The sequence below is a fragment of the Pantherophis guttatus genome, chromosome 1 (assembly GCF_059756535.1).
Source record: "Pantherophis guttatus breed Tessera chromosome 1, ASM5975653v1, whole genome shotgun sequence".
Lineage (NCBI taxonomy): Eukaryota > Metazoa > Chordata > Lepidosauria > Squamata > Colubridae > Pantherophis > Pantherophis guttatus.
The window spans coordinates 245,101,471-245,124,016 of NC_142063.1; the positions used below are offsets into that span (position 1 = coordinate 245,101,471).

The following is a 22,546-nucleotide window of genomic DNA, read 5'->3' on the forward strand; positions in this document are numbered from 1 at the left end:
CAAGATTTCAATACTTTTTATTAATTACATTGATCACTGTTTTGCCACGTGCATGCCCTCTTTCCATCTTCTGAAAGGCCATGGGAACATCAGAAAATTCAAAGACTTCGTCAATAACTGGATGTATCTACATGGAAGAAAAATACTGTTATTTAAAACTGCTGCCAATTTCAGTATGTCTGTAATTGATCTGTAACACCTGCCTGTCTTACAGAAGTGTCACTGAAGCTTTAAAAAAACCTTTCAACAGAATTCTATAGCAATGAAACAAAGTCTCAGATGATTGATTGCTTATCTATTGTTGCACATGAAATTAATTACGAAAGCAATACTATAGATCAGGGCTGTACTATATTTACTAATTACTATACTATACTATACTATACTATACTATACTATACTATACTATACTATACTATACTATACTATACTATACTATACTATACACATACATACATACAAACACACACATTAGAATTAATTCTTGTTATATTTTTGCAGGTATGACTTTTTTACCTTAGATAAAGCAAATCAAAATTGATGACAGAGGGGGCAAATACAAGATGCCATCTTTTGTCAGGATAAGGTTCTTCATAAAAATCACCTCATAGTTCAATGTCTACTTACTAGAGGAGAGCTATTTCAAGAGTGATTTCATTCAGAATAATGAATTACTTTCTCATTCCTTGTTTACAACAGAGCTAGTCATTAAAATACCCAAAAATTAGTACACAAGAAGAGTTAAATAAAGAACAGCTAAAAGATTGAAGAAGCCACCAAAGCTATGAATTTCTAAGTGCCTAGCTTATTTTTACAAATAAAAAAACGTGAAATTCTTAAATGTTTAAGTTTGTGAATTCTATAAAATAATTCAGGATTTCACCCTGCATGGTTTTCTTTTAGAAGCTACACTATCATACTACTAATGTGTAGTATTTATTACATATAATGTGATTTTTAAAAATATGTAATTCTCAGGATTGCTCTCTAGAGGGCACAATTTTATTACTCGATTCCCACAACAACATTTTTTTCAAAGAAGCAAGTTGCTTTCAGCTTAAACAGATTTTTGTTCAAGGCTATAGCAAACTACTCCCCTGTGCTATATTATTGCAGACCACTATCTAATTGGGTTGCTAGCCTTCAACATTGACAGGAAGTGTCATGACGGCTGGGACTGATGAGCACAGCACTTTGGTACATTAAGCCCTTTATCTGGCTGGTTGATCCAGACTCATTGTTTCAATAAACCTGAAAAGGGCTGATCGTGTAACCTAGTATAATATGTCATTCACTGTTTACTCCAAACAGCCTGACTAAGACAAATATTTCTTTCGGTACACACAACCATGCAAGTCAGCAGGTGGTGATGTGACAGTAAAAGGAGATTAGCAAGACAATGAAAACACTATCTTTGTGTTACATTTACACACCATTCAAAAGAGACAAAAAAAAACCTAAGAAGGAAACAAAAAGGTCAGAACACATCCTCTTCAACAGCCAACACCCAGATAAGCAGAGATTAACACTAGACAAATAATTAAACAGAAAACAATAGCCTAATCAAGGCACTACTCGGGAGACATATAAGCAGACAAACAAGCAAGCAAGCAGAAAATAGCCTAATCAAGAAACTACCAAGGAGAAAACCACACTGCCACCAACACTGGCCCAGGAAAACTATTATATATGGTTAGAGAGCAAATACTAGATTCACTAGCATGATTACGTTACCTAATCGCGTAATGAAATGTCTGCAAACAAATGACCAAATTCAGGAAGGACCAAGGCCTCGGTAGCAGAAAAGGGTTGCATACATGTACAAACAACTATTACAGAATTCTGACTACACATTTGTCCATTATTGGTTCATCGTTCATTAGTGTAGTCATTCTATATATTAATAGCAAACTAAATTCTTGTGTTGGTCATGCTCTAGGCAAAATATCCATGTCCTTATGTAATAAGATTACCAGGAGTTACCAAGAAAACCTTCAGTTTTGTTTACCCACAAATATGGAGAAAGTAAATCAAGATTTTAAAAGAACAGGAAGGCAATCAAAATAGACTCTTGAAGCAGAAACCCTGTTTGGTTGGACTACTGAACAAGAGTAATGTATCCTGTAATGTATTTGTGGCAGGATACAACTGTACTTTTATACTCCGGGTTCTACTGACACATGGATAAACCAAAGGAAAATGTCTTTCCGCAGTCAAGATAGTATATCTTCCACTGATACTGTGGGGTTCAAGGAAAGCAGGAAGTTAGCAGGATTTCTATCAGAGAAAATGCTGTTATGAAGTTTTGTAGAGCTTCCTTTGGAGATTTAGAGCATATCTTCCCACCAGTTCCAGCACTGTTCTCCAGACTCTAGGATCTCCTTCCTGTCACCTCCAGGTGCCATCTTTCCCAATTATTGAAGGATTGCCTTTGCTTATCCTTGGACAGGGGCCATCTTGGATTTTTCTTTCCCTTGCCTTGTCTTGCCATAGAACGACATGTGAAACTCTTGATAACTCTTATTTATGATGTTGGAGAGAACACTGACAAACTCAAGCAAACAGCTTTTATGGCAACACAAAAGTCAATGATTTCTTCACAGCTAAGACTGTTTGCAAACAGCCAAAATGATGCCTGTCTATGTGGACATCACCAGATGGAGTGCATAAGAATCAAATTGGCCCTATTATTGCACCAAAGATCTGATGAGGTGCTGATGGTAGAAAAGACCACAGTTTCCACAATACAACTTTGAGCATTACCACACCATTTTCAGGGAGACCATCAGGAATTATTTAGAAGTGCTGAATCTCATTGGTAGGGAATCTGAGAAACTGTGGATTGGACGTAAAGAAGTCTTTAAGAATGAATGAATCGCAAAATCACGATACAAAGATGAAATAGAAAACAAACTGGATATCAGAATAAGTCATGGAAACTTCCTAAAGGGAAGGCATCAAATTTTCCTACTTCAAGCACATTATGCAAAGACCTAGCTTTTTGGAGAAGGGTCTAATGCTGGCAAAAGGTGAAAAGAAGAGGGCAACCAGCAGCAAGATGAATGAACTCAGTTATACATTCATGGCCTTGGGCTTATACCATTAGAATACCTGAAAGACTAGCTTAGGTACAGATTGCTATGAAGAAAATCTATTTATGTGGTCTTAATGGCACATGAGAAAGTCAGTTGCCCAGACAATTTACTAACTTACTGACTTCGAAAGCCGCCTCCTTTTACCTCATGTTGGTATCCTTGGTCGCCCTGCAAATCAATATTTGGTTGAGTTTTGTCATAGAAGGAATCATAAAACTATTCTTAAAAATAACAGTGCATAAATAACCCCATTCTAGAGGGAACTCAGGTTTCATCCTGGTTCTTTGGCTTTCTTACTCCCTTCTCCCTCTTGATGGAGCCAGTGTCACACACAGCTTCCCTAATGAAAAACCTGAAGGGCAGACTTTTAAGATTGTCCCTCAGAGCAATAGCTGGTCTTTTGAACAAATAACAGAGAAAGCACATAGAACACAGCAAAGATGGCCACATAAAATTAAACTACACTTTCTCGTGATGCACCAGATACTTAGGCACAAACATTAATCCATTTCAAAACCTTTATGTTTTTATAGTTTACCAATAGTCTATCCATTTATTTGTCACATTTTTCATATCACGTATTTATGCTGAGATATATTCTCCTTTTCAGCCCTAACTATTCAACTTCCTTTTGCTGCCTTTTAAACATTCAGGGATCTCACCACATTGGTGGGAAAATTCTGCAATCAGGTGCTACCACAAAAAAGCCTTGTTACATGTTTCCTCCAAACAATTCCCAAGAATAATCGGTATGCATGTGTGCTGCAGCCTGAAGGAAAATTGTCAGGCTTCCCGATTTAATTTGCAGTTCCTTGAGTTCAATTTCATCAACATACCAAAATAGAAATAAGAATAAAAAGGTAAAGGTAAAGGTACCCCTCACACATATGTGCCAGTCGTTCCCAACTCTAGGGGGCAGTGCTCATCTCTGTTTCAAAGCCGAAGAGCCAGCGCTATCCGAAGACATCTCTGTGGTCATGTGGCCGGCATGACTAAAAGCCAAAGGTGCATGGAACGCTGTTACCTTCCCACCAAAGGTGGTCCCTATTTTTCTACTTGCATTTTTTACGTGCTTTCGAACTGCTAGATTGGCAGAAGCTGGGACAAGTAACGGGAGCTCAGCCCGTTACACGGCACTTAACTGCTGACCTTTTGATAGACAAGGGTCTATCAAAGGGTCTTAGCCACTGAGTCTTAGCCACTGAGCCACCGTGTCCCTTAAAATAAGAATACATATTGTATAACTAAATTTTAAAAGTTGACCATCATTTTATAGTATGGTTTTATTATACTATACTATATTAGTTGATTAATTATGTCAGCTGCTCCTTGTATTCATTTTTGGGGATGTTTTTACTGTTTTATTATTATTCACCTGTTTCAATTGTTTATATTTTTAGAATTGTAAGTCACCCAGACTTACATTTGGTTGAGCTGGGTGGCTGTAGAAATTGATTGAATGAACAATCAAAATTTATTTATTTAGCTTATGGCAAAAATGTTAAAAAGCACATCGCAATTACATTCTCAATGAGCAAATCTGAAACTATTTACTTTGCCATGGTTAGATGGCCTAGACATTGGTATTTGAGCATAGATCTTTTTTAACATTTATATTTTATTGTGTTTTGCTAATCTAGGTGAAATGTTAATATATATTGCTAGACCTTGTATGATATGCCATACACTAAATAAATATTATATAAATATATATAACTAAGTATATATATATATAAACAAATAAAGATAATTCTGCAGATAAGGAAGCATAAAATTGTACGACATTAAAAGCTGTCCTTTGTGAAGGCAGTAAACAAAAGATTAAGCAAACACTTTTATTCTTTGTTATTCTTATGACAAAAGAAAACTAGCCATCCACAAACATGCCAACCACATTTTTAATAGTAAGAGCATTCACCTGCTCTGGTTTTGCGCAAATGGATGACTTAAAGCCACACCTTTTCTCTTGTTCATATACAAAGGCAATGACAAGATCTTCGCAACCACAAAAGAACTGTGGCACGCCCATTTGGCCAAATTCTATCTATAATATTTCCTGCTTCACTCCCAGCCATGGACAGTTTTCTGGTTTTGCTTGAAAAGACCTACTTAGGTCCAGTGAAGTATGTTATTCTATAAATAATAAGAATCCACTGGGTTCTTTTTTCACTTTGTTACAGGAAAAGTTGTTAGATCTGCAAGTTTATACATGACAGGAAACAATCTTGAAGATGCATTATACAATCCACAGCAATAGCAAATGAATCGCTTATTGAAAATTTTACCTGTACAATGATCACACTATGACATCTTTACTAAACATTCAGCCTAATTTGCATTTGGGAAATAAGAGTAGGCACTAATTTTACAAGATCATTCTAAGGCCCTCAGCTGGATAATATATGCCAAGTATTGTGAAATATAGTGTGAACACTATAATTCTATTCTTATCACACAAGCTGATTAACAGGAATTATCAAAACTAAAGAGTTAGCGGGGGGGGGGGGACATAAAGGGCATAGAGAATAGCCTTGAAAGACAAGAGCGTTGTGACCAAAACCTAAAGCAATCAAATCACTTTGAACATACAATATGAATTTAAGCATGCAAACAACCGCAATTTATAGCTTCCAGCAAAGCATTGGTAGCTTGCCGAAGAAAAGCAGAATTTCAACCTTTGCCCCTCACTAGTTTCAAAGACACACACACACACAAAGGAAAAGGCAGACACAATGTAAATTACAGCATGGCATTGGAATGTGTTAGATAAACCCATCTGGGTGACTTTATCGTTATCAACTCTTGCTAGGTCAGTATGCGAAGTATAGTATCTTTAAGGTATGGGTTTATTGAGTCAATTGTTCCCGTCTGGTTCCCCCCTCTCCCATCACCACTAAGTCAATGAAGCTTGTTGTAAATGTTTTCTTAACAGAACACTTTAAGTTCACATGTATGGAGGGGGGGGGCATCTTATAGGATTGGCAAATAATGCAGCTCACATGTTATGGAGGAGGGGTATCTTTTATCACTACAAAAGAAAAAGCTTCTACCAAGGCAACAGTCAGGATTTGGGCTTGAATCCAAGTCAAGAAAATAACTTGAGAACGAATCTCAGAGCTACTTTAGATACGCAGATAGGCAGATGTATATAGATAATACATAGATGATAGATGATAAATTATATATATAGAGAGAGAGGGGGAGGAGGGAGAAAGAGAGAGAGACGATAGATAGAAGAGAGGAAGAGAGAGGAAGAGGAAGAGGGCGGGAGAGGAAGAGGGAGGGAGGGAGGGGGGAGAGAGAGAGAGAGGAAGGAAGAGGGAGAGGGAGAGGGAAGAGAGAGAGGGAGAGGGAAGAGAGAGAGGGAGAGGGAAGAGGGAGAGGGAGAGAGAGAATAGATGTTACAATAAAAGCTTCCTGACTTTTATGTGTTGGTTTCTTCACCTGATCTACTGCCAGGCCCAAAAACCAAGAATGATTGGTTTTCTTCCAATAAATAGGATTACTTTTGCCATGACATTCATTAGTTTCATTTAATTCAATACCTTTCTTTGAATATGCTTTGCCTATTGTTTTTCTGAAGTATTCAATAATAAAGGAATAGTTCAAGGGGAAAAGAGAAATTCAACTGCTCCCTCCACCATGCAAAAAAAATAATTCCTAACCTGGGATAAAATTAAAAACCAAAGCCTACATAAGTGAAGGCTTTCCCAATGTATTTTATTTTATCCAGTTTGCGTGCTTTAATGCTCTTGAACTCTTCCTGACCTCAAGATGAAGGGGTTAACCTCAAGGGAACTAAAAAGCTAGAGGACCACACTCTGCCAATTATATCTTTTCTGGTAACGTAATACAATATGGAAAATAAAACAATCCTCCCACCACTAAGAAGATTCAGCAGAAAGTGCACCTGCTGGAGAGTTGCTTTCCTGCTAAACTTAGCAGAAAGGCTTGAACCAAAACATCATGGGTTCATCAAATAGCAAAAAGTGAAATAGCCAGGTTAGACATACCTTTCCTGCATTAACAAGAGTTGCAATCTCATCCAGATAACGACCATTTGATGCAAAAAATGACCATCGGTAATGGATCCCATTATAAAGATGCTGTGAAGGAAAGAAAGAAAATTAAGAACCAAAAAGTAAGCAAAACTGCATAACCTTCCACAAACATTTTCATGAGCTTGTCGCTTACATAAGCAAAGGGGGGGGGGGAAGCAAAAATACTTCTTTTTTCCTAACTGACCTTCAAAACTTTTGCACCAATAGTGATGCCAGTCCGTAGCATGCCATCAGCTACACCGAGTCTGTCCATGTTCACTAAAAAGGGTGTCACCAAAGACACATAACTGGCCCCTGACCACTTTTTGAGAAGATTAGGAGCCCAGTTTTCAGTAGATCCACCAACATTATCTAGGATGAAATCAAACCTAAAAAGAAAAACGCATGCACCAATTAATTTTCAAAAAGTGAGTGACTGAACATGTCATTTACTTCCCCCCAATAGGAAACAATAGCACAAATCATCCTAGAAATAAATGTAATTCCTATAAGATACTTAAAAGAGGTCAGGAAGTAATTGTTTTTGAGCAGGGGTGACTTTATGAACTGTGGACTTCCGCCCTCAGAATTCTTGAGCCTGGCTTAGGAATTCTGGGAGTTGAAATCCACAGGTCGTAAAGTTGTCATGGTTACCACTCCTGTCTTAGAGATAGGGGCTGTCTGAAAATAACTTTCTAATTTGTGGAAAATAGTCATGTTGATTTGCAAGGTACCAGAAAGTAAACATCTTCAAAGAAAAAACAAGAAATTCCAGTTGCCTCCAGAAAAAGCACCTTTGGGACAATCATACCTTGGATGACTGAGAACCTCTACAGACTTTTAGCTTTACAATTTGGGATGAACACCCTTTGAATGGTATGGGAATAGGAATAGATTTCCATTGGGGGGAAAATTGCAGACTACAGAAACCAGGAGCACTACTGAGATGATCCTGAGGACATAGATAAACCTCCAACCCTCTAAAAGGATGGAAATGACCAGCTGTCTGCAAGGAATATAAATCCTTCCACTCCCCACTGTCCTGCCAGAACTGAAGAAGCTTCTTGGAGAGAAGTGAAATGTCTTCAAAGAAAGAATAAAAAGTTGTCATGGTTGCCCACTCCTGTCTTAGAGATAGGGGCTGTCTGAAAATAAATTTCTAGTTTGTGGAAAATAGCCATATTGATTTGCAAAGTACCAGAAAATAAACATCTTCAAAGAAAGAACAGGAAAGTCCAGTTGCCTCCTGAAAAAGCACCTTTGGGACAACCATGACCTGGATGACTGAGAATCTCTACAGACTTTCAGAAAGTAAACAACCAACTTGCCAGTTGGAAACTTTTTGCCAAACACACAATTCAAGTACATACTTGGGTAATTTTTTGAGCTGCTCTTCCACATTTCCCGATTTATAATCAATTACATCATCTGCTCCAAGACGTTTTACCAATTCACTGGCATCCTGGGAACAAACTGCAGTGACGTGACCACTCCAAGCTTTTATTAACTAAGAGAGAAGGCAAAAAAGGAAATCTACAACCTCATGCACAACAATTATTCCACTCACTTGCTATGAATGCTACACAACTTCCCTGATTCTAAGACAAGTTTACATCAAGGGCTGTTTTGTTTTGGAAATGCTGTAGGGATATTTGGCAGCGTCGCATTTTCCAGTTTTTCATCCTTAACATTTCACCTACCACACATCAGAATGGCAGAATAGGGAAGACTTAGCCCATTCTGGATTTTTTCCCCCCGATTGCAATCTCATTTTTGATACTGGGTGGCCCAAACATATGAGCCTTACAATGCAATAGCACTGCTATGTCTTGAACTCTGTTTTTTCTGCTCCAATAGATGACCACAATTTATGAGATAGATAGATAGATTATTTATTATTGATTGATTGATTGATGGATGGATGGATGGATGGAAACCGGCATGTATTTTTAGTTTCTGATAAAAAAAGGCTCGTTGCAGTGGATTAGTTTAACCCAAAATTACAGTAGTAAGTCAGGCCGATCATTAAGTGGGTCATAAGCAGTGGTGATATTCAGCTGGTTCTATCCGTTTTGGGCGAACCGGTAGTGGCAGCTGCGGGAGGCTCCGCCCACCCACCTGGACATCATCACGTCCCGTTTTTGATGCTCTGCGCACGCACACAAGGCTCTGTGCGCGCTCACATTTGCGAACCAGTAGCAAAGGTAAGTGAATACCACCCCTGGTCATAAAATGGCCACTTTTGCAGCTGTCATAAAGCAAACAACTGAAGTCATTAAGGGAACGCTAGTTGTTAAACTAATCCACTTCTGCAATGAGTCTTTTTTTTTTTTTTTTGGTCAAAAGCTAAAAATAAATGCCGGTTTCCAGCAAAAAAGATCATAAATTGTGGTCATATAGCCACAGAGCACTGCAAATGGCCATAAATGCAGGGCAATTGCTGAGTACCCAAAATGTGATTTGTGGAGGGGGGGGGCAGCCCTCAGAACTTTGAATCCTGGTCATAAGTAGCCCTGAGAGGTCTGTCATAACTTCAAATAGTCACTAGACAATGGTCCTAAGTTGAGGACTATCTACAAATGATGCTAAAAATCTTAACTCTGAGAGAGTCTTATTGTGCATTGCTTTTAATTATATTACATTTTACACTAATAATTGTCTCGTTCTTCAGCATTTTCCCACAATGATTCAATAGCAGGGATTCCTGGAACACTTAACCTGAATTAACACATCTCCAAGTTCATGTAATGCACTGTCAAAGTTTTTCTTTGAATCTTTATAAGCTATAATGCAATTGTTAATATTTGATTACAGAGCATAAATACTCTAAGTCAGGGGTCTCCAACCTTGGCAACTCTACAAGTCTTAAAGTTGCCTACGTTGGAGACCCTTGCTCCAAGTGACTGTATTCTTCATTGTAGCCACTATTATAAATATGAAAATAAAATAATGAATTATATTTATACAATTGCAAAAGGATCTATTCTAGGATTCTTTGAAGAAACAAGCAAAACTTCTGCCAGGATGATCAGATTTAATATACTCACCTGTATAGCAAAGGTACCCACTCCACCTGATGCACCTATGATCAATATCCTATGAAGCAAAAACAAGTACAAACAATGAAAATATTAACTGCTGTGTAGTTTTATATCTAGTGATCAAAAGGAGTAAACTGATAAAATGCCTATTGTACAAGCTATATTTAAGGAATTCAATTTATATAGTGCAGCGTTAAGAAACTATAAATGAAGAGGAACCAATATTTCAGGTAACCTTACATTTAAAATATTGCAAGTTTCAAGCACAGGACAGTAATATTTAAATGCATTGTATAATACAGTAACATATCAACAGTCAAAATATTATGAGAATAAAATATGAAAATTGGTTACACTTGGTTAATATTGGCATGAAGGATAAAATTGAGCAATGTTGAGAAAATTATACAGATGAAGAATGACTTTTTGAACTTATCTGTGACATATTCCTGTGTCTGATATAGATATTTAAGTTAGCTATGTTCAGAGAAACCGGAAGTGTCGCAGCGAGACTGGCTGGAAATTAGCGGGCTCCAATGAGCCCGGCGAAAATCCAGCCAGACAAACCGCTGTTGGGGAGGTCTTCGGACCGGAACCGTCTTGTAGGGATGGTGAAGAAGGAGAGGCGCCTCAGATGACCAAGAGGAACGGGCAAGTTCCTCGGAAGGTCAGAGGCAGCTCTTCAATCCGGCGGCGGGAGCGGCCGCCATTTAAAATGACCGCTTTCAAGCTGGGGCAACCAGAATAAGATTTTGTGCAGGAGAAGTGTTTGGACGGAGTACTGATTCCGGATAAGTAATTGGTCAACTCACAGGTAAAAAAGGAATTTAAAAAAGAAAAAAAAATTTAAAAGGTCCCGGCGAGGAAACGAGTGGCTAATTGGCACTTGGCAATTTTAATGGAGGGAGAAGAACAAAGAGGAAGTCAAAGTACTAAAGCCTAGAAAAGAAAACTTTATATTTGGATCTAAAATTGGATTTGGAGAAATTAAAACTAATAAAAGGAAACCCAAGGGAAAGTATTTTTTAATGAAGATTTGAAATAATTTTGACAGTTTTCGAAGTTTGAAGAAAGAACAAAGAGAAGGACAAAATATTAAAGCCCAAGAAAGGAAATTTTACAATTGGATTTAAAACTGAATTTGGAGAAATTAAAAACAATAAAAGGAAAAGCAATTTCAGAGAAAGTATTTTCTATGTGGATTTAAAATACTTATGTAAACTGGATACTTCATTGTTTTGAAAATTGTGGATTGGAGAGAGACATCTGCTGGTGGAAAGAAAGCACTACAACAATTGGCCTTATAATTTAAGGAAATAATTACTGTGACCTTGAGTATGATAAGAGCTGAGAAAAAATTTAAGGAGTATTTGTTTTGTCTTAAGCTGCTTGGTCTCGACTTCTAAAGGAGGTGGACAATAATGAAGCATCAAATTGGAGTGAGTTGGACAAACATTTGTACTGGATATTAGCTGGAAAGAAAAAAAGAGACTATATGGACCTAAATCTTAATTAACATACGTTGAAATACCAATAATTTTTTAAATTGACAATATGGAGTCTTGGATGTGTGAGGAGTTAACTGAGATGCTTAAAAATGTACGTGAATCAATAAAGGGCAATAAAAAGTCAGAAATTTTGTTAGAGCACATAAAACAGGAAAAAGAGAACAGAAATGAGATACAAGAAAACAATGTTGAAGAAAGAATTGAAGGCAAAAAGTTAGATGATTACACTGCAATTTACAGTGGCAAAAAAAGAATAGATAAGGGGGAATATTTCCCCCCCAAAAAAAAGCAATCTAAGGGAAGAGAAGGAAATAGGAAAATATTACGTAACAGCGGGGGGTGGGGGGTGGGGGGTGGGGGCAAATTAAGCAAGTGATGGACTCAAAAGCCAGAGAAAGGATTCAGGAGAAAAGACATAATAAAAATAAAAAAAGAAGAAGAAAATAAGAAAATGGGACCTAGGGAGAAAATTATTTAAAAATGGAACTCTGGAGAGACCAAGAGAAAATGGTTAAAAGGAGACGAATAGTGGAAAGGAGGAAGGGAAATAAGGTATATATTAGTAGATCTAAGGGAATTGTATTTATATTAATAAATGTGAATGCAAAAAGTAAATAGACAGTGTACAATACAAATATACAGTGTAGTTCCCAGGGAATTTGAAGAATAAAGTGAATGAAATTTTAAAAGAGAAAAATAAAATGAAATTAAGGGAATGGTTAGGAGGAATGAGGACACGTGGGGAATTGGAAGAGGTTCTAGGAGGAAAACAGTTGTCTTGGTTAAATTATAGCCAAGTGGAACAATGGACTAAAAATTGGATAAGAGATAATGGAGAGTGTAGAGAGTTAACGAGGTTTGAGGAATTAATTGAAAAAAATCAAACTGTAAAGGGAGAAAATAAAGGGATAAAAGGCTTGATGAGCGGAATCTATAAAATATTGTTGGAGGAAGAGGAGAGGGGAAATTTAGGAAAGATGGTATGGGAAACTGATTTGAAGATACAAATAGGGCAACAGAGTTGGGACAAAATTTGGCAACAAAGAGTGTTGAGAAATATGTCAGTAAGAATAAAAGAGAATTACTACAAAATGGTATGGAGGTGGTACTTAACTCCAGTTAGATTAAGCAATATGAATCAGCACTATTCAGATAACTGTTGGAGAGGTTGTGGGGAAAAAGGAACGTATTTACATATGTGGTAGGATTGTAAATTTGTGCAAAAATTGTGGAAGATGGTGTTTAAGGAGATAGAAGAAATTGTAGGAATAAAGGTAGAAGAGACACCAAAGGTAGCATTACTCTCACTATTGGAAGATATAAAATGTAAAAAAGAGACTAAAGAATTGATAATAAATTTGTTGACCGCAGCAAGGCTAATGATTTCTAGGAACTGGAAGATACAAGGTGTTTATAATTTGGAAGAATGGTATAAGGAGGTATGGGATATTGCCATAAATGATAAATTGACTTGCAATATTAAAGTAAGGACGGGCATAATGAAGGTAAACGATTTCAATGGAATCTGGAAACAGTTCCTAATATATGTGTTTTCTGGAGGAAGAGGGATACCACCACCAGAAGAAGCTTTAAGATTCTGGAAGCAGGAATGAGCCCGAGGGGTAGGGGAGCACTTGTTGATTGTTTGTATTCTGTATATTGTTATATATTATATATTATGATTCATGTATGTTATGTATGTTATGTATGTTAATTTTTTTTTATATGTTAATAATAAAAAAAAATATTAAAAAAACAAATATACAGTGTATTGTAAAATGGAATAGCAGATGAAATATGAAGTGGTAATTAGGTTTACTTATGAAAATAATTGAAATTAAGATACAAAATGGAAATGTAGAACAAAAAAGTGTGATGGAGATTTTAAAAGAATATGTTGTAAATGATGAAACAAATTTAAAATTAAGGGCAGATAGTGATATTGCTTATTATGTATTAAGAAGACATAAGATATGATGTGGAAGATTAATTAAGTTAAAGGATTTCAATGTAAAAATTGAATAAGATGAAGTTTATTGTTTATAATCAAAAAATGTGATGGGGATTATAAGAAATATACTTTATAAATGGAGAAATAAAATAAATAATTGAAGTAATGCTAAGAAATCAGGATTTAAAGGTGGATGGTGATACTGTTCATATATTATGTACAAGAAGATATTAAGATAAGATTAAAAAATAGAGAAAAAGAATATCATGGCAGAAAATGAAATATGTAAATTGTATTTGGAAAAAACAAAAAAGAAGATTGGAATAGGTTATAAAATCAATATATAATTATGTTATAAGTTGTAAAAGATGTGACTCGGTCAATACTCTGTTCATAAAATATGTATGTAAAAGAAAAATTTAATAAAACTTTCTAAAAAAAAAGTTAACTATGTTCAAAGAAAGTATTATTTTACAAAAGCTGAAAGCCATGGAAGCTAATACTCTTTAAGAGATGCTAAAATTGAATCAGGAAGGAAATACTCATACTCACAGATATCCAAAAGGAAAGTTAGGGACTTACTTTGGACAAGAAAGCCCATGACTAACTTCTTGTAGATCATCTGGCTGTTTACCTTTTGTCAGGACAATTATCTGCATCGAGTCCCCCAGCGTTGGACACAGCAAACCATGTTGTTAGACCAACATAAGGCAAGGACGCAGCTTCAGTGTGAGTGAGACACTTTGGTTTCCTTGATACCTGAATAAAAATAAGCGCATGGAGACATTATCCTGGGTTCTCTCAAATAGAACATTTTCCTTCAATGCAGTCTACATGTACTAAAAAAAAAAAAAAAAGCAAATGTACATACACTTGTCAAAGTCATACATTTATCTCTTATGTGTTCAGTTTGAAGCAGTTGGAAAATGTTGTATTTGGAAAGACACCTCGAGATAATAAATTCTACAAAACGAACAGCCACCCTTTAGATAGCACAGGTAGTCCTTGACTTACGACCTCAATGGAGCTCGAAGTACCTGTTACTAAATGAGACATTTGTTAAGTGAATTTTGCCCCACTTTTCAACCTTTCTTGACACAATTGTTAAGTGAATTACTGCAATTTTAAGTTAATAACACAGTTGTTAAGTGACTCCAGCTTTCCCGTTGACTTTGCTTAGGTCACAAAAGGTGATCATATGACCCAGGGACACTGCAACCATCATAAATGCATGCCAGTTGCCAAGCATCTGAATTTTGATCACGTGACCAGGGGTGGGTTCTAAAAAATTTCACTACCAGTTCTGTGGGCGTGGCTTATTTTGTGGGCGTGGTTTGATGGTCATGTGACAATTCTTTAGGATTTAGCAGAAGTACTGGTCTACCAGGCTTTTAACTGCTTGCAGAGCCATACCAGTCTACCCATTTGTTTTTGGAGCGTTCCGGTCTACCTATTTGTTTTTGGAGCGTTCCGGTCTACCTATTTGCTTTTGGAGCATTCCAGTCTACCCATTTGTTTTTGGAGCGTTCCGGTCTACCTATTTGTTTTTGGAGCGTTCCGGTCTACCTATTTGCTTTTGGAGCATTCCGGTCTACCTATTTGTTTTTGGAGCGCACCGGTCTACCCATTTGTTTTTGGAGCGTTCCGGTCTACCTATTTGCTTTTGGAGCATTCCGGTCTACCTATTTGCTTTTGGAGCGCATCGATCTACCTATTTGCTTTTGGAGTGCAATGGTCTACCACCACACTGCCTTTTACCGCTGATCAGCTGTAGGGTGGCCCTTTGAAGCGCCGCAGCAAGAGTTTAAACAGGTTTTTTCCATCTAGCCGATCAGCTGGGACTCAGGAGGCAGCGAATAGATTGGGGGTGGGGCCAGGCAGAAGTGGTATTTACCAGTGCTCCAAACTACTCAAAATTTCCACTACCGGTTCGCAAGAACTGGGGAGAACCGGTTGCAACCCACCACTGCACATGACCATGGGGATGCTGCAATAGTTGTTAAGTGTGAACAACAACCGTAAGTCACTTTTTTCAGTGCCGGTGTAATTTTGAACAGTCACTAAATGAACTGTTGTAAGTCAAGAACTAACTGTACTGTAGCTCATCTATGACAAGACTTGGCAATGAGTGACGGATCCTTTCCCCAACCTACTGTCTCCACACCAAATGAACTGCTCTGCTAGAAAGCACATGTGATTCTATCCTAAAGGCAGGCAAGAGAATGCAAATTCTCTTTCGGTCTTCTGCAGAGCTTTGTTTTGGCCAAATAAGACACTGTGCTTTTGCAGCAGCCAGTCAGATTCTTCCTTTCCACTCTCTTTTCCAAAGCCAAATAGAAAAGACGGAAATGTTTATAATACTATATAGATCGGAATGGAGATTCTGTGTTATTTTAATATTTTAATGTCAAAGGTTTTTTAGCTACCATTTGAAGGGTAACTATAGAAATAACGCCACACTTTAAGCACGGTGATTTTAATGAAGTATTGCAGGCAAACTCTGTCCACAGCCTGGAGTTCGATCCTGCCGGCAGTCAAGATTGATTCAGCCTTCCATCCTTCTGAGGTCAGTAAAATGAGGACCCAGATTGTTGGGGGCAATGTACTCTCTGTAAACCACATATAGAGGGATGTAAAGCACTCGGAAGCATTATATAAGTCCAAGTGCTATTGCTGTTTTTAAAAATTACAATTTAAATTTTTTTTTTGCATTTGTGCGTATGTTTACTTAATTTGAAAATAAAATTTTGTTGGCTTACCTCATTTCCACTTGCTAGAACAAACTCTGACAAGGTACCTTGTTTCCAAGGTGGAATTGCTGCCCATACCTGAAAAATAAAGAATCTGAAATATTTTGTTTTTACAAAATAACCCAATTTTTTGATCTGCAGAAGGTGGTGTATCTAAAGCAAGCAGATATTTAAAATTCATATTCCTACATGGTAGTGTATTACACGCAGAATGTGCAACTCATTCCATTCTGGAAAACCTTTAAGCAAGTTTTTTATTCCCATAAAATAACAATAAAAGAGAAAAATACTCCCACTTACAATCTTAAAAGAAACATCTCTGTTGAAGTCATTGGTTTCTACACTAATGATTTGTAATTGCATTCAAAATACGAAGGATTTTTTTGTTTTTGTTTTACTAGCCAGAACTGAGGAATTTTCTTGTGTGAGAAAATTCTGAAAGTGCCGATATACTGCCAGCTGAATTTAAAGAAGTAGCATGATGTAGCAGCTAAAAAGGTAAAATGCAAACTTCAAATGCATTAACAGAATGATAGAATCCAGAGTCATGTACAGGAGGTAATAGTTTCACTGTACCCTGTATTTACTGAATCATACATGGAAAGCTATGTCCAATTCTGGGCCCCATGCTTTAACAAGGATTTTTAACAGGTTTTAACAAGTTCAGAACAAAATTTTCAGGATAAAAAAGGGTCTGGAAACCAAACCTTAAAAAGAACAATTAAAAGAATTTAGCATTCTTAGCTTTCTAAAGAGTAGGAAGGAAGGAAAATATTACAGGTAGTCTTTAACTTTTGACCACAATTTGAGCCCAAAATTTTTGTTGCTAACTAGAACAGTTGTTAAGTGAATTTTGCCCCATTTTGTGACCTTTCTTGCCACAGTTATTAAGTGAATCACTGCAGTTGTTAAGTTAGCAATATGGTTGTTAAGTGAATCTGGCTTTCCCCGTTGACTTTGCTTGTCAGAAGGTTGTGAAAGGTGATCACATGATCCCAGCACCCTGCAACTATCATAAATACATGCCAGTTGCCTAGCGCCTGAATTTTGATCACATGACCCTGAGGATGCTGCAAAAAGTCGTGGACTCACATCGTCGACAACTCACACCCTGGTCAGCATTTCTTTATCCTCCTACTATCGGGAAGGAGATATAGAAGCATAGCCAGCTGTAAAAATAGGCTGAAGAACAGTTTTTATCCATGGGCTGTCAGACTCCTGAATGGGAAATAACATCATAACTACGTAGTACGATGGACTTGCAGGGCCGGTGCAACGTGTAACATGTTCACACTGGTGCAATAGGACTGGGTGCTTGTTAATATCATTTATTGGGTTAGGGATTTTTTGTCTTCACTTTGAGTTGTTTTGTGTTGTGGGGTGCACTGAGGGAGCTCAACCAATCTTATTGTACATATGTTGTGCACTGACAGTAAAGGTTTGAATTTGGAAAAACAGTCATACGTCACATTTTTCAGTGTTTTTTTTAAACTTTGAAGTCACTAAACCAATGTTTCCCAAACTTTTGACATATGTGTACCCCTTCTATAATTTTCGTAACGCTGAGTACCCCTCATAAAAAACATATGGTACCCCTGGGGGTACGCATACCACACTTTGGGAAACACTTAGATAACACTGCAATTCTCCGGCGTTTAAACAGTTTCGTGGCTCAACGTCAACTGTTAATGTTCCCGCAGTTTAAAAATGGCCGAACCCGAGCTGCGCGAAGGATGCGCAGAAGTTCCCGCCATAATGAGTTGCGATACGATGTACGATGGCCCCAGTTCCCATGTAAAAACTGCGATACGCGCCTATTTCTTTCCTTGTTCTGTGGGCGCAGCTAAGCACGGTGCAGTGGATATTCCCACGTGATCCCCACCAAACTCCGGTGCAACACGTACCCCCACCAAACTCTTCCCGTACCCCTGGGGGTACACGTACCACACTTTGGGAAACACTGCACTAAACAAACGGTGGGTAAGTCAAGGAGTACATGTATAGCAGGCTATGGCTATTACATACAGGTGGGATGAGATCTGATTTTTGTCGAAATCATGGGCAAAACAAGGAACAATGGGCTGAAATTAAAGAGGTTCAGGTTGAGTATTAAAAGGAACATCATGACAATGAGAGGGGTGAAGAAGTGAAACAATCTGCCTATTAGAATGGTTGATTCCCCTCACTGGAGGTTTTCAAATGGGAGCTAGATAATCTGCCATGGTGGTTTGAAGATTTCTGTATAAAACAGGAAGAAGGATTAGGATCCTTTCCAGTCATACAATCTATAATTCCATGAATCTCACTGGCTCAAGATTGACTCAGCCTTCTATTCTTCCTCGGTCAGTAAAAGGAGCTAGATTGTTGGGGGCAATATGCTGAGTTGCTGACTCTGTAAACCACTAAGAGAGGGCTGTAAAAACACTGTGAAGCGATATATAAGTCTAAGTGCTATTGCTATTTTATTGCAATCTTCCATTACCTCATCTCCAGGTTTGAAGTAGCAAACACTCGGTCCACATTCCATAACAACCCCAGAAACATCTCGACCCAAAATTAGAGGAAATTCGTTGCCTTTTTCTGAAATGTGCAGTGGATCTCGTTTCACACTTAGAGCACGAGCTCCATAGCCATCTATTAAAAGAAAAACAGGAATCAATTTGTTGAGCCTTTATTTAGATTTATACACATTTTTTCCTCACTATTTGCTTGCATTATTCCCTTACTTTATTCATTACAAACTGAGGGTTTCCCTTTTACAGACTGAAAACTGAGACTGAGACAGGCATCATCTTAGAGCAGTGTTGGTGAACCTTTTCGGCACCAAGTGCTGAAACAGAAGTGCGCACGTGCATGGGAGGGGCGGGGGGGAGCACCAGAAACCGAAAGAGCAGCTCCCCGGCATGCACATACGGGAGTGTCAGAAACCGGAAGAGCAATTCCCTGGAGCGTATGTGCGCACCAGGAAGCTGAGTTTCCGGTTTCTGGCATGCATTCTGGCATGCATGCATATGCGAAGACCACCTAGCACCATGATGGTGAACCTATGGCATACGTGCCACAGGTGGCACACGTAGCCATATCGGTGGGCATGTGAGCTTAGCTCCGGGGCGCATGCGCGCGCTGGCCAACTGATTTTCGGGCCTTGTGGGCCCATCCGAAGTAGGGAAATAGGCTGTTTCCTGCCTCCGGAGGACCTCCGGGGGGTGGGGAACGCCGTTTTCGCCCTCCCCAAGGTCCTAGAAAGGGTCTGGAGCCTGAGGAGAGAGAAAAACGGGTCTACCAGGCCCACTGGGCCATCGCATGCCAGGAGCGTGGAGGGGGGTCGCACATGCATGCGCGGGGCTGGGGCGCATAGAATTATGGGTGTGAGCATGCCTGCACGCGACCCCCCTTCCCCCCGCTCCTGGCACGCGATGGCAAAAAGGTTAGCCATCACTGACCTAGCACATGCATGCCAGAAACTGGAAGCCCAGCTTCCCAGCACACACATGCACGCCAGGGAGCTGCTCTTCTGGTTTCTGGTGCTCCCGCGCACGCGAAGACCAGCTGGCCACCGTGTAGGTTCGCACCGGAATGCGGAAAAGCAATGGGTGACGGCTGGCATGCCCACAGAGATGGCTCTGCATGCCACTTCCAGCACGCGTGCCATAGGTTCGCCATCACTGGCTTAGAGTCTCAGCCACAGTATAAATAGATATAATCCAGTATCGAGTTTGGCTTTTTTAAACAAGAAAAGGTGTATTTATTTGTTTCTTTAAAACTGCAGTCCCACCAGCATGTCCCAAAGGGTTGCCAGCAGGGTGGATAAAAATCAATGATTTTTTTTTTTAAAAATCAAAAAAATCAGATTTTTTTGATTTAAATCGGATTTTTTTGATTTAAATCGGATTTTTTTGATTTTTATCAAATTTATTTTAATAAAAAACTTTTGGGGTAAAAATCTATCGTAAGATAGTTTTCTATTTAAGATACATAAATAATTTAGTTTATTCAGCATGAAATGGAGCTTAGTTATGTAGCATGAGGCTGTATATTCTGCAACACTGGGACTATCGGTGAGTCAACAGTGGGTCAAAGGAGTAGCAGAGATGACAGTTGCTCTTTAAAAATTATGATTTAAATCGAGTTGATTTATATCAAGCCTTTTTAATAGTGATTTAAATCATGATTTAAATTGTGATTTAAATCAACTCGATTTAAATCAAATCCACCCTGGTTGCCAGAGCAGCCCACAGCAACATAAAAGTCAGATTTGTCTGAATTCAGTTTAGTATATATTGAAGTTTTAAACTGGGTACATGTAAACAAGAATCTGCTTAATATAACAATAAAACTGTTATGTTCGCTGGTGCTTCATACTGCACATTTTCCACTTTTAAATTTGCTCTTAAATATCATAAGCCAATGTGAAAACAGAAGGGGAATCTTCCCAACAAGGCTTAGCATGTCTTAATAGGATGATCTGACTGCAAGAGAAAATGAGGTCACACTTCCTTGTAAGTGGTAAAATGAAACAGGACAAAAAGGAATGGGCAAAGTCAAAGACCAGATGTCAATGGAGATAATTCTATGCTCATTTAGACTGGATTAAAACAAAATTAAGTTAATGAAAATGTTTAAGTGGACCCAGTTAAGATTACAGTGCAAGAATCTAAGCCTATTCTATTAACTGTCACTTGCATTCCATGAAATTTAACAAGTTTCCAACAATATTCACTCTGTAGATAACATTAGTCCACTGGTTTCAACAGATTTAAGAGACTTAACTCTAAAGAAGCTCAAGGCGCAATCTGAAAATCGCTAAGGCAGAACTATTGTATCTTGGCTGCAAAAAATTAGCAGCCAGTAGAAAGAAGGCTGCAAAGAAATATAGGCATTTTGAATTTTTTACAATTCCAATCTGGTAGTTCTTGTTTAAGGTGACCAGAGAATTCTGCATTAATCAGCTTTTCTATAACTTTTTTTCTACTAGACGAATTCATATGATACTAATAGTAAAATAGAAACACACACACAAAACTGGTTATTAGAGCAGTTACATGCCTACTGCAATGTTCCACATGCCTATCTTAGAGTTTGTTTGTTTTTAAAAAGATAATTAACATCATACTCCATCAATACTGAAATAAAAGTACAGAAATGATCCATAAAATTTATCTTTTTGAGTTCTTTTAGTTAGTTCACTGATGTTCATATCTCTCTCACACACACACTTACTCTCTCTCTCTACCATCTATATTTATAAAATGCAATGCACAGTATCTGTCTGTCTGTCTGTCTATCTATCTATCATCTATATCTATAAAATGCAATGCATGTAGTATCTACTTACTTCGCATGTTAACATCTATGGGATTTAAACTTGCAGCATGAACTTTAATAACAACTTCATTAGGGAGGCGAATTGCAGGAAATATCATATTACTTGTGAGTCGGAGTACATCGTTTTTCCCATAGCGATCAATCACCCAAGAAGGCATTGTTGAGCATCTTTGACAGGAAACATGGAACTTTCTACTCAGCGGCTGTAGACTCAAACTCTTCCTCAATCCAGCTAGGCTAAAACAGCCCAACAATTTAGAACATACTTTCCTGCTAAGTGTGTGTCCCCTTAGCAACATGATTGCAAAAGTCAAACGGAAATATTAAGCCTCTTTTGGTCTGCTTTGAAAAACGCTTCTAATAAATTAAAAAAGTGTTAGTCCTTATCTTAACATTATCATTTTGTTCCTTTACAATTTTTGAAAAATATGGCCCCCCTTACTGTTTCTCTTTTCTTACAAGACAAGAAAAAACCGTGGAGGAGAAAAGACAGAAACAACTTTCATTGATTCTCCAGATTGATGAGCAAAAAGAATGCTAAAATTCACAGGAAGTAAAAGTATTTTTTTTTCCTTTCCAATTCCAGAATTCAACACCCATGCAACCAAGTCCTCAAGACAATTGAAACTAATCTCTTCCACCAGCATAAAAACGGCCGCAAATATTACAATACTTCTCGACACCTTCCACAACGTTCTTCCTATGACTTTTCAAGTCGCGCAAAGATCTACCCGTCTTAATCCCAAATCTCCTGCAGGACCAGCGCTTGATACCCACGGTCACCCAAATCCTATGCACGCGCACAGGCACAGATTGACAGGCTCCGTCTGGACCAA

General features: G+C 38.0%; 1 protein-coding gene across 1 annotated transcript; it reads right to left on the reverse strand.

The window, feature by feature from the left end:
- Positions 1–22,546, reverse strand: RTN4IP1 (reticulon 4 interacting protein 1). Its single transcript, XM_034409098.3, has 9 exons — positions 21,721–22,546; positions 18,868–19,019; positions 16,395–16,463; positions 14,270–14,394; positions 10,183–10,231; positions 8,506–8,642; positions 7,341–7,524; positions 7,109–7,201; positions 1–127 (listed from the first exon to the last, which is right to left on the reverse strand). Exons 1-9 carry the CDS (start codon positions 22,007–22,009, stop codon positions 8–10), a joined length of 1,218 nt encoding a protein of 405 aa, XP_034264989.1. The 5' UTR covers positions 22,010–22,546; the 3' UTR covers positions 1–7.

Bases quoted from the DNA above. Each gene is read 5' to 3' on its own strand.
- RTN4IP1 (XM_034409098.3), bottom strand. From the start codon at position 22,009: ATGTTGCTAAGGGGACACACACTTAGCAGGAAAGTATGTTCTAAATTG. The intron at 19,020-21,720 runs GTAAGTAGATAC...TTCTTTTAATAG, and splicing joins CATAGATGTTAACATGCGAA to ATGGCTATGGAGCTCGTGCT. The intron at 14,395-16,394 runs GTAAGCCAACAA...ATTTTTATTCAG, and splicing joins TTCTAGCAAGTGGAAATGAG to GTATCAAGGAAACCAAAGTG.